Genomic DNA, 13,403 nt, shown 5'->3' with positions numbered 1-13,403 from the left:
AAAATGCATGCATTTACCAAACCCAACAAAACAAAAATGTAGAGAGGCTTAAAAAAAAACTGCAAAACACAATCTATGATCAATACAATATACTATTGTAGAAGGGAAGATCTGACATAAAATAATGCAGTTTCTGTAATTCCGTCTGATGTTAGTGTTTTTATGACATTGTGCTATGATTGCCTAAATGTTCCTTTTGGAAGAGAACGTGTTGGTGTTTTGGAATAATTATTTGATTTTGAGACATGTTTGCAGTGTTTTGGTAGACAAGGTGTATTGTGTTAGTGTATTATTGTATTTTGAAAATTAGTGTTGGAGTTTAGTTTACAATGTGTGATTTTGAGCATGAAATTAACTGTTTTGCCAATTGTGTGTTGTAGGTGTATTGGTGCGTTAAGAGTTTAGGAAAATTGTTATGGGAATTGAAAAAATTGTCATAGCGATTGTAAAAAACTGTAGTCACACATTCCTATGGCTATGCAATCCAAATAAAGTCCGAACCCGAATAAAATGAGGAACACAATTATTCTGTATATGATTCCTCATAATAATTTCTCCATAAAATGGAAAAGTAAAATAAGTAAATGATGCAAAATACAGAGACATATTTATCGCCTGTACACTTTCTCAATATTTGCCATTAGCACATGCAGTAGAACAAACCCAGAGATGGAACAGCAACATTTACTTCCATGTCACACATTTATTCAATTATTCTGACCACTGACTACAAACAGACACTCTTAATCAAAGGCACACACTTTGATGCAACAGAAAGATGTTAAAATATAAGCGGCACTTCTTCTACAAAAATGTAATGTTTACAAAAAGACCCGAGGTTCTACGCTGTCAGAGCAATTGCTATTTCTAAAGATTAAATCATAGTGAGTGACAGATGATTAAACCACAGAGACAGATATTTGTTCTCCAGGACATCCGACATATACAGATAAACAGAGGGCCATTACTCATGGTTAACTTTGCCCTGTGAAAACAACCTATAAGAATTAGCTGCAAGAAGCTGTGCCCTGCAAGCCTCTGATGGTTTGAAATGTCTTGTTTTGTCATTTGATTTGACTATGACTTCAATAAGTCAAAATAATGTAATAAATTCAATTGTCTCCTCAGCCTTTTCTCTAACATGCTTATATTCATATTATTTTAAAAAAGGTGCATGTGCATATATATGATAATGGTATCAAATACACACACACACACACACACGTGTGTGTGTGTGTGAGAGAGAGAGAGAGAGAGAGAGAGAGAGAAATTATATGTATGATATGATGCAAATAATGTTGCACCAAAATCATAATTGTAAAGTCATTATTTTGCATAGCTATTTTCTCACGCTTTCTCAAAAACACAAAATATCTAAACATTTTCCACCCTTATATCTCACTTTTAAAATTAAACAGGCTGTTTTTTTACTGCTGTCCCTTTAAGACTATGTAAACAGACTATTTGCATGTAAAATGAACAGCTCTGTGCACATGGCGTACAGGACTGGTCAAATGTTTGTGTTGCTCCATCTTTCAATAACAACCTCTCTGCAATGCCTGCATTACCTTGTGTCATGTTCGCAAAGCAATCCTTGCTGAAATCTGCCACATAAACTCTTAAGGTCAGACTAAACTGACAAGGACCTGGTTAAAAATAAACTTCAGCAACACTTTCCTAACACTGGAATCCTACAGAAATGATATAGCGGCAGGAGATACAAACAACCAGGAACAAGCACAAGGTTTCCCTGCATTTAATCTTATTATTAGTTCTTCTGCTATTCAGGAATTATAATATGTATAATATCTGTTTTAAAAGTGACCATATGTTTTCATACTACAGCAAAATCTTATTTCAAAAGATCAGGACAAGCTAATTTCCTCATGATACGGCACTTTTAATCACACAATTAATTCAATGAAAGTGTAGAAAAGTAATAAATGTCAAACATGAGTGCGTGAAGCTGGACGTCAGCCGAGGGTGATCAGGTTTACCCTACTGCCCAATTATGACCCCTGTCCGACAGCTAATGTGTTCAATTAGAGTAACACACAGGCAAACCGCCAGTTCTCTGTTGTTATGGAAACTAGCAGATATGTGATAACTGTTGCATGCTTGTGGTATATACTTGTGTCTCAGATGCAATTAATTATTTCCAGCACAAAAACCATTAATTCACACCTCCCCCTCAAATTCTTCAGTTATTCTCACAGGAGTACTTCAAACATGCTGTTTGTTTTTAGAGACCCATATGTTAAGGGTGGCTGGTCGTGCACTCACACACACACATACACTCACACACACACACACACACACACACACACACACACACTCACACATACGCGCACACACACACACACACACACACACACACACACACACACCGAATGTTTTCAGCTCTCTGCACCAGCCTTTCCTCCAATTCACTATTTCACACACAAGACAAAAAACCGCTGTTCATTTTGAGCGTGTAACAAAAAAGTAATCTACTTAATGGAGCCAATCACAATTTACTTTTTACTTCATCAATCACTCCACCAACTCACATTATTATCCATCAAACAAAAAACACTTTTTCATGAACTAAACACCCAAAAAGGAAAATTCTGTCATCATTTAGTTATCCTCACGTCCTTCCAAACTTGCATGACTTTCTTGCTTTTGTGGAATGTAAAAAAGATATATTAAATAACCAAACCGTTTCGGTTCCCATTGACAAAAAATACCGGAAGTCAACCGAAGCTGGTTATTACAGTAACATTCTTCAAAATATCTGTTTTTGTGTTCTACAGAAGGAAGAAATGCATACATGTTAGGAACGACAAGAGGGTGAGTAAATTAACAGATTTTCAGTTTTTGGATGAACTATCCCTTTAAGATTTCAAGGAGAGAGTTTACTAGAATGAGTTGTAAAATCTGTTCATTCACAGCAGTGCTATTTTCATAGAAACCTTTTCCATGTCTTTTTGAGAATAAAAAGAATAACAAAGATCAGAGTTATCAAAACTATAAAATATACATGTCAGTGTTAAAACAGAATACTCAAGACTCACTCAAACTGTGTAAGAACTGATATTTTACAACATTATCATCAAGTTTTCGGTGGTTGCCAGAAGTTTTCTGTACCTGTACTTCATGCCGGTGAGTTTTCCAGTGGACTCTTTCAGGGAAATGTGGTGCCTGTGTGTAAAGGAGCCCAGGCTCCGGGCGATCAGCGCCACCGTTCGGAACCGTGCCCGTGCCGCGCTGGCCGTGTTCGGACTCGACGTGTTCTGCTTGTTGGGCTCGCTGGTGCGCGGGGCCTTCAACCCGTGATCCGTACACGCGAAGGACACTTGCATGGCTGTTAACAGCAAAGGAACTTAAGTAGGAAAAACCGACACAGCTTGTCCTGGAAGTCCAAGAGAATCAGGATGGAGTTCTGGACTGGCTCTCAAATACTGAAGAGTTTATAGTCACTAGTTTACAAATCAAAGCCTGCCTCTCTCTTTCTAAAACTCTTGCTCTCTTTCCCAACAGGAGCTGATCCCGCCGTTTGATGCTCTTCTTAACCTGAGTGTGTCATTTAAGAAAGCTTAATCTGAGACTGTCACACTTTGGCGTCCCCTGATGGAAAAACTATTCTGGCACCCTGAGACAAAGATCTCTCTAAACGTCCCCGATAATGAGACTCAGTCAGAGATCACCCACTTTATTACACTCTCGTCCAAATAAAGAGCTCTAACAGGAAATTAGTTTAGTCAAACATGGTTTTGCAAGAGCCCTCCGAGGACATCGCTCCCTCATTTTAAAAGTCTTAGTTTATCCAGATAACATTTTCATAAGTTTCTCCTCGCTAAGAACAGTCGAGAAAGTCACTGATTTAAAAACACAATTAAATCTGATGTGGGCTGCACTATAAGATAGTGAAATGTAATAGATACAACCATCGGCACTGGAGCTGGGGGGACCATTTAGCCTTCTGAACTGAGTTTAGTTGGCTGATATTAAAATGTGTAATTCTGTTGGCTCTTTTTAGAAGTTCTTTCCTATTATAGACTTTATTTCACTACATTTCAACAGGTAAAGGCATATTTTTTTTTGTTCTGACGTTAAGAGCAAAACAATACAGACACATTGCACCCATCTATTCTATAATTAGGAAAAAATAATTATAATTATTAGAATAATTACTTAATCAAATATAAATATATTTAGAATTTTGAATATGACTTAATATTATAAAGTAAATTTGCTACTGTCAATGTTAGTTTTTTAGGCAATTTTTACTATTTTGTTTCTAGTCATAATCTCAACTGTAAGTTTTTTTTTAAAGTTTAAATATCAGTTTCAAAGTCATTCTGATGGAACACAGTTTTGAAGATTTGAATTAGAATGCATTTTAAAAATGCAATTTGTAACAGTAAATATGTTCAAAATTAAAGCAAATTTAAAGCCAATATTTTTAATATCGGTGTGATATACTGGAATGAGTTACCCTGAAAAACTTCATAATTAAAAAACTTAATTATACATTCTAAAAAATGCTGGGTTAAATACAACCCAGCGCTGGGTGAAATATGGACAAACCCAGCTATTGGGTTGTTTTGACCCAGTGGTTGGGTTACTACCCAGAAGGTTGGGTTAAAGATTTCACTCAACCGCTGGGTCAAAACAACCCAATTGCTGGGTTTGTCCATATTTCACCCAGCGCTGGATTGTATTTAACCCAGCAATTTTTTAGAGTGTAATAACATTTAAATAATAATTAATTATGAATATTAGACTTAATTCAGGAAGGTTAACTTGCTATCATGTATTAAAGGGATAGTTCACCCAAAAATAAAATTTCTGTCATAATTTCCTCAGCATCATGTTGATGACCGACTTTGTTTTCCATAATATGGGGGAAAAATACTCTGGAAGTCAATGGGGACCATCAGCTTTTCAGATCTTCTTTTTTGTTAAACAGAAGAAACGCAAACAGGTTTGGAACAACTTGAAGGTGTATAAATGATGACAGAATTTTCATTTTTGGGTGAACTATGCCTTTAATATCAAAAAGCGGAATAACAAAATAAAAAGAATATTATTTTGGATTGTTGGACACACATTATTAATAGGCTGTAAATGGCCTCATCATGTTATGTACTCACAGTATGAATTTTTCAGTCACTGTCCATGACAATTAGTTGTACATATATAATTATCAACAATTATAATTGATAATGTATGCTTTTCACCTCTACATCAAATATGACAGGATTATGTAAGAACAGATTTACATTTTGTCTACATAATGACCTTTTCCTTCTGCACAGCTATGTACCTAACCCTCATCTCGCTCCGTTTCCCCTCAGAATAATCCTAGCTGTCATATGGGATTAGTTGTATTGCTAGTCATTAGCATAAAAAAACAGTGTGAGTCAAAGCAGATCAAGCTGGCTGCTAATCAGAGCTAATAGCTTTATTTTACCCAGCGGTAGCCCCTACTTCGATGGCTGACTCATACTGGTGTTTCTAATCATAAACAAAACCTTTGATCTTTGACACAATTGTTTTCACGCACTGATTACACAGTATGGGTTCTTGTCTTTTCATTCCAAAAGACATGCTCTAAAAATGCAAAATGTCTACATATACAATAAACATGTCAAGAATGTAACTGAAAAGCAGTAAACATGCTTTTGAAAACCTGTTTTCCATATTTTGAATCTCGGTTAAACACTTTGGCCTGGTTTGTCCTGCTTTGTGAACTCTATTACTGTAAATCCCAACTGCTTCATTTATTCAAACAGATACTGAATCCATGGCTCATTTAATTTGTTAATTTTCTTGTGTAAGCCGTTATGGGTCGTGTAATTTATTTAGTATGATGAATAATTGTGCAAGTAAATTAATATTACTAACCAACCGCAGCTGATAACAGTTCAAAAACATGACTACAAAATGAACCAATGTTGAATGGGCCGTTCATAAAATCAGGGATGTACTTGAGTAATCGAATTCTACTTCTGTACTAAAGTATTCTTTTGGATAATAGAAGAATAGTTATTCTTTAATAACTGTTGAAACACTTTTCAACTACAAACCAATTTACCTATTTACTTTTCTTTAAAGGGATAGTTCACCCAAAAATGAAAATGCCACCATCATTTACTCACTCTCATGTTGCTCCAAACCTGTACGAGATCTTTTTTTCTGTGGAATACAGAATGAAAATATGGAAAAAAGCTCCAATGTTGTTTGGATCCAAAAGTTGCTTAAAAACATCTTTTCTTGGGTTCTGCAGAAGTGAGAAATCCATACAGGTTTAGAACAACATGAAGGTAAGTAAATTATGACAGAATTTTCATTTTTGGGTGAGCTATCCCTTGAAGTAAACAGGTCATCATGACTTTAATTTGTTTCTCTTGAAGGAGAGATTTTTTTAAGGTGAAAAAAGTTCACCTTACAGAACTAACAAGCCAATTCATTTTTCTGCACTTACTTTTTAAATCCATATGAGTGTACAAAGTTATAGGAAATGTATAAACAACAGCTGAAATTAATCAATTCAGAACAGGTTTCAGGAAATACATTACCTTTCCAAAGTTTAGGGTTGCTAAGTTTTTTTTTTTTTTTTTAAGAAATTATTAATACATAAATTGAAGCATCCAGTGTGGTATTAAACTCTCTTATTCATAAAAGAATATAGGAAAAAGTCATTTGATTTAAACCAAAATATTAATCAGCACACCATGGTTTTCAAAACTGATAATAATGCGAAATGTTTCTTGAGCACCAAATCAGCATATTAGAAAGATTTCTTAAGCATCATGTAAGACTGGAATATTGCATGCTGAAAAAGTATGTTTTAAAATGACATTAATATTAAAGTTATTCAAAGGAAGTATATTCAAACAGAACTGTAATTTCTTAAATTGTATAATAATATAATATTACTGCATTTTTTATCAAATAAATGCATCCTTGGTGGACACAAGAGACATTTTTCAAAAACATAAAAAAAAATCTTACTGACCCAAAACTTCTGAATGGTAGTGTAAGTTCAGGATAGTATAAAGTACATAAATGTCTGCCTCGCTCAAACAGCTTCTAAACGTTATTTGTAATGGATTATACATGATCATTTAAGAGTGACATTTTGCAAAGAACATGCTAAGAATATATGTTGTTGGTTTAAAAAAAAAAAGTTAGCAAGTTTTCACTTTCCACATTTGTTTGCAGTCAATTTTGACACTTTCTCACAAGCTAGTTATACCACATTAAGGATAACCTTATGTTCCTATGTCATATAAAATGCTTTTAAGTAATACGTAAAAACTAATATGTACCTGTAGATCATTTTGGTGTTGGCGCCTACTGATTCCAGTAAAGAGTACCCATGGATCTGCAAGAAATGCCCCAGCTGCTGCAGCTCCAGGGCAGAGTTGGATCTGCCTTCCCAGTGGGGACAACCTGCTGTGTGGTGTGAGCTCAATCCTGTCCCTTGTCTCTGGAGGAAGCGGCCTGGGGTTCTCTCAGAACGCTGAGCAATTCTCGGCCTAGGGACGTGAATGTCGCTGCAAGCTGCCTTGTACAGGTACATTTTGCTGAAACTCACCCACATGTGCAATGCGGTCATAAAGATGTGAGAACTTTTCCACCTTGGCAGTTTTATATGAATACACAAAGCTATCAGTCTGTGCAAACAGCTGCGGCCAGCTCAGGCCAATCCAAATACAGGACATCACACATGGAATTGTAATCCTTTAGTACCATCCAGTCATGGGTTTTCTGACTTCACGGCATTACTGTGAACAATGGGAGATAGAATTGTAAATCATCTAAAATCCTCATGTTCCCTGTGTGACTGTAGTCAGAAAAAATCCCAAATCTCTGGGTAACCACCCACACATGCTCACACAAAATATATATATATATATATATATACACACACACACACACACACACACACACACACACACACACACACACACACAGGTGGCAGCGGCAGCTGGATCTACAACTCAATTACTTCCCTAATTCCAGAAATGAACATCTAAACACATAGCTTTCAAAAGCATCGGGTTATTATGACACAGCATTATTCTTGGTAATTTGTTAATTAGATAACAAAATCTGCTCTTGCATGGGTTCTGGCGCTGTCTGGCATCAACGCTGACTGCCAGCTCCTTTGGTGGGATAAGCTGGGAAAAGCTTCGGCCATATTTCTGACATCAGATCAGATCAGTGGAATGGTATGAAGAGAATTTCAGCCAGAACACACATATGAGATGGCGCAACATGGCTCTTATAACCTCTGTTTCTACACAATGATAACAGCTTTTTCTATTAGATGATGCTCACATTTCTTTTTCTTGTGAGTTTTTGTTCTGTGTGCTCCTCGTCCTCCTTAAATAATTTCAAACTCAGACTCATAAAAAAACATGTTAACAGACCAAAATGTAAAATGTCTTAAATATGGCATAATCAAATTCTGACTAATTTTAAAAAGACTTTTTTTCTCAGTTCAGACTTGCCTATGTAAATTTGTTCTCAGTTTAGGACCACCTATGAATATTTGTTTTCAATTCAAGCTCGCCTACGACTACTTGTTCTCAATTCAGCCTCGCCTACGCAGATTTGTTCTAAATTCAGACTCGCCTACATAGATTTGTTCTCAATTGACAGTTGCCTACAAAGATTTGTTCTCAGTTTAGACTCGCTTAAGTTGATTTGTTCTCAAATCAGACTCCTCTATGTAGATTGGTTTTCAATTCAGACTCACATGTGTTTGTTCTCAGTGTAGACTCACATACACAGGTTTGTTCTTAATTCATAATTACATAAACAGATTTGTTCTGAATTCAAGCTTTAATGGTCTTGCATTTGAATTCAGACTCAACTAAACAGATTTGTACTCTAATACAGACTCAGTACATATGAAAATCAGTACGAAATCTGCCTTAAGCAACCTCAAACACAACAGCTTCAACAGATAGAAAATCTCCAATATGGTTGCACTCAAATTCAAATACATCTGTTTGCAAATTTAGATGCACAATTCAGACTCAAACTAATTTCTATTGAAATTCAGATCAGTTCTCGATTTAGACTCACAGTGGTATAACAGCAATTCAATTTAGGAATGCTGAGAATGGCAGAATAAGACAGTGAAGGGTTCAGAGTGTACATATAAGAAGACTGAGGGGCTGAGGAAAGACGAGAGAGTCTCTGAATAATCTTTTTGTGAAAAATATGGGAAACAGAAAGAAATCTATGACCATAAAGAAAGAATACCGCAGAGAATGAGAGAAAGATATGGAAGTGGAGAGAGAAACTACATGAATGGAATACTGATAACTAGCTTGACAGATCCCCTATAACTGCTGCAGGCAACAAATTCAGCTGTGACAATGACTCAGTAAACCTCCACACATGCTTACACACACATACACACACGATCAGTTTCCCTGACTGATGCGGGCTAATACACATGGCTCTCACACGTCTCAAAATGGGGATGGGGATTTCTTTAATAAAAATTACATTTCTTAAATGGGTCATGACATGAGAAACCAAATTTCCCTTGATCTTTTGACACAGAAGAGGACTTTGTATGCTTAATACATCCTGCAAGTTTCATAAATTAAAATGTCCTCATCATCAAAAAAAAAAAAAAGCATTTATGTAATAACCTTTAGAAAACCGCTTGCTTGGATCCAAGGTGCCAGGTGACGTCACAAGGATGCAGGCGTTTGCATAAACACTGCCTCCAGAGCAAGACAGCGATGAATAGTCATCTTCTCACCATAGGCCCCACCCACTAGCGTATATTAAAATAGTAATAAAAAAAATCCATGGCATGACTCCTTTAAATAATCTTAAATTATGTTTTGAAAGTTTGCTACTAGGATTAGTATCCTGGGGGATATAGAGATTTGAACCCTGTGGAGAGGGAAAGTGAGTGAGTGAACCTAATTTCTCAGACGAATATTGAAAAGTGGGTCTCTGCAAATACTCAGGTCAAGTGACTTGATATAAAGATTCGTTCATCAACTCAACATCCTTATCTAAAATTAACATGGCATTATGCTTTGAGAAGACCACTGATCTCAAAATAATAAATGTTGACTTCTCATTATTTAATAACTGGCATATAAAAACTAAAATTAATAAAAGTCATATTTTAAAGAGACGACTCTGAACAAATTAATGATCTGTTTTCCTTGACATTCATAAGAAGCATTAATCCAACACCATCTGTACATTTCTGCTGATCACAAATAAAGTCTCAACTTTATTCCAGTAGGCCTGCAATCAAATAAACCAACTCCACCCTCTAGTGGTTGGATTTAGTTGTATAAAAACGACAGGTGCAGGAAAACGGACTTCTTAAGGGTATAACTTTCTCGTTGTTTTTTGGAGATAAACGAAGCAGTTAAATCCATATTTATGGATTTATGGCCAGTTTGTTCACTCAAGAAAGTTGCACTAAACCAGAAAACTCCAGAATACAGGTTTTACCTATTCTGTTCTTTATGTGCAATGTATGTCTGCCATCTGCTGTCTGATACTTGCTACTGCAAAATGGCAAAGAGAGAAGTTCTAAAATGTTCTTTAAGTACAAGATACTTTATTATTTTTAAACGTATAGTACTTAAAAATTGTTTTAAAATACAACGATCTCAGTTGAGACTTTGCATCGATAGTGTTTTTGTAAGTTTTACGCCATGTTATTCAAATAATTCGCGTTTGGTGTCCTTCTGTATCGCGTATCTTGTCAGTGTCTGCGCTTGCTTGGCCATTTGTTGTGGAGAAAATAAGGAAAGTGTGTCCAGCTGAATTAATTGAGTATTTTGTTAGACGGGTATAAAAAAGCTTAGTTTTCCGCGGCAGCCGTCGCGTGAAGGCCTCCTCGTGTGAAGACTGAAGAGTGTAAAGACCATCGACTCTACCGTGCGACTCCACCGGGCAGGACACCGGCAAAGGATAAGTATCGCTTTTTATTTCTCATCTTTCCTACTACTTGTTTCGCTTCTGTTTCAGTTTGTATAACCATTTCTTACTATGTGTAAGTAAGTTGTTGTTTTTTAGCATGTGTGTTTGGCAGTGTTATTTTTTAGGATTACTGATAAACTACTGTCATTTGATTTGTATTATTTGTATTTGTTATTTATTTTAATTTTAGTTACATTATGTCTGAATTTTTTATGTCTGTATAGGTATTTTAAGTTTTTAGTTTTATTTCATTTGAGTTATTTTAATACTTCAACAAACTAAATGGAAATGAACTAATATATATATTGAATTTATAAATGTGTATATATATATATATGTGTATATGTATATGTATATATATATATGTATATGTGTGTGTATGTATATGTATGTATGTGTGTGTGTGTGTGTATGGTTGTACATACACATGTAGTTATAAAGTTTTAGCTTTTAGTTTTGGATCTGTTTTTAGTTGTTTTAATACTACAATTGATTGCTTCTGTTGTCCTCATTTGTAAGTCGCTTTGGATAAAATATTTTTTATTTTATTAAATAAAAATAAAAAATAAGAAAACGAGGAGAGCAGTCACCATGGAAACGCTAAACAATGTACCCGGAAGGGCAGCGTAGCGACGCCTTACCAAACTAAGCACAAAGAAAGTTTATATAAAACTCACCTTCATCTTCCAGTCCAAACTTATCGAATAACAGAGATGGAGGGTCTCGCGTCCGTGCATGATCTCCAGGCGCTGTCCGCTCTGCTCTCTCCAAACCATGAAGATGAGGAAGAAGATCTCCAGGTTTTAACCTCTAACAAGCGCTGTTTTACACTGTCGACTGTTAAACGTTTGCGTAAGGATGTAAGTCGCTGAATTATCCTTTTATTTTTTTAGCAAGTGAAGCCCATGGCGAGGATGGGCCCGAGACATATCGGCTCTCCTGCTGCACTTTCGGAAAAAAAGAACAAAGAGGGTATACTGTATTTATATATCATAGATGTAATGCAATGTGTAATATATAAATATAAATAGATTTTATAATGCATATTTAAAAGTTATTTTATATAAATATGTAGAATAATACAAATATTTAATAGATGATTTCATGTTTTATTTTATTTACATTATAAATAATTTACATATTTTGAAATTGTTATATAATTTCTTTGAATTTGTTAAAAATTGTCACATGTTTTGCTATTGTCATGCTGCTATTTATGGGTTCACTTTTGAGAACATTAAAGCATCCTTCTATATCCTTTTTATCTCTCTCTTCCCTCTAGGTAGCACTGCCTATGTGAAGAAGAACAGCAAAAACATCTGGGATGAGGATGAAGTGACTGAGGGAGCATATTTTGATGACCTCACCGACCCACGGCCACAGCCAGAGTAAAACAAAATACATGCATGGCAGAATCACATATGAGCTGTAAGTAAGCTGGACTCTCACTGTATGTTTTTGTTTGTTTAGGTACGAGATTGTGCTGAAACAGTCTGTTGGGACTGAAGATTTGTTTCTTAGCTTGAGCAGAAAGGACCCCTCATCCATGTGTTGTGACAGCATGCTGGTACTCATTATTAACTCATTAAATCTTAAATATTAATACAACATTCAGCAAATACTATAGCATCTTTATTAGAGTTATTAAATAAAGTGTTAGCAATGCTACATTTACTTCCAAGAATAAATTACCCAAAAATTACTCACCCTCAAGCCATCCAAGATTAGTTGGTTTCTTTATTGGAACAGATTTGGAAAAATGTAGCATTACACCACTTGCTCACCAGTGGATCCTCTGCAGTGAGTGGGTGCCTTCAGAATGAGAGTCCAAACAGCTGGTAAAAACATCACAATAATCCAAAAGTAATCCATACAACTTCCGTCGATCAATTAATGTCTTGCCAAGTGAAAAGTTGTGTGTTTGTAATAAAACAAATCCATCATTAAGACATTGTTAAAGGGGTCATATGATGTTGCTAAAAAGAACATTATTTTGTGTATTTGGTGTAATGAAATGTGTTTATGCGGTTTAAGGTTCAAAAAACACATTATTTTCCACATACTGTACATTATTGTTTCTCCTCTATGCCCCGCCTTTCTGAAACGCGTCGATTTTTACAAAGCTCATCAGTCTGAAAAGCAAGGTGTGCTCTGATTGGCCAGCTATCCAGTGCGTTGTGATTGGCCGAATACCTCAAGCGTGTGACTGAAATGTTACTACCCTTACCATATTGTGATGCCGTGTCCGGCCGGAGCGACGAGACAAAAACATTAAAACCCATTATAAACGAGGCATTTGTTGCATTCAGTGGGGACATAATTACGGATTATAATGACTTATACTGTCTTTTTACACGTTGCATCGCGCCACGTAAACATAAAAACATGTCTGCATTTGTGATCGGAGAAACGACAAACAACAAGCCCTACTCTAC

General features: G+C 35.7%; 2 protein-coding genes across 3 annotated transcripts in view; one reads left to right on the top strand and one right to left on the bottom strand.

Annotated features, from left to right (window-relative positions):
* Positions 1–7,596, bottom strand: part of LOC107659924 (voltage-gated potassium channel subunit beta-1-like) — a 37,715-nt gene extending 30,119 nt beyond the window's left edge. Inside the window, exon 1 of one of the 2 annotated variants that reach the window (XM_016449036.1) lies at positions 7,320–7,596. In XM_016449036.1, the coding sequence (XP_016304522.1) occupies positions 7,320–7,594 (275 nt within the window). In that variant the 5' untranslated portion in view covers positions 7,595–7,596. Of the gene's footprint in view, positions 1–3,129; positions 3,553–7,319 lie in introns of those variants that run through there. The other variant, XM_016449042.1, reaches the window with a different exon arrangement.
* A 3,993-nt stretch (positions 7,597–11,589) lies between these two features.
* LOC107660429 (protein PIH1D3-like) overlaps positions 11,590–13,403 on the top strand; it is a 3,489-nt gene continuing 1,675 nt past the window's right edge. Inside the window, exons 1-4 of the mRNA XM_016449732.1 lie at positions 11,590–11,768; positions 11,862–11,940; positions 12,251–12,356; positions 12,439–12,535. Of these exons, the coding sequence (XP_016305218.1) occupies positions 11,682–11,768; positions 11,862–11,940; positions 12,251–12,356; positions 12,439–12,535 (369 nt within the window). The 5' untranslated portion in view covers positions 11,590–11,681. The remainder of the gene's footprint in view (positions 11,769–11,861; positions 11,941–12,250; positions 12,357–12,438; positions 12,536–13,403) is intronic.

The sequence above is a fragment of the Sinocyclocheilus anshuiensis genome, unplaced genomic scaffold (assembly GCF_001515605.1).
Source record: "Sinocyclocheilus anshuiensis isolate Anshui unplaced genomic scaffold, SAMN03320099.WGS_v1.1 scaffold850, whole genome shotgun sequence".
Taxonomy (NCBI): domain Eukaryota; kingdom Metazoa; phylum Chordata; class Actinopteri; order Cypriniformes; family Cyprinidae; genus Sinocyclocheilus; species Sinocyclocheilus anshuiensis.
Note: the sequence above shows the minus strand (reverse complement) of the source record. Positions and strands in the feature narration are given on the sequence as shown.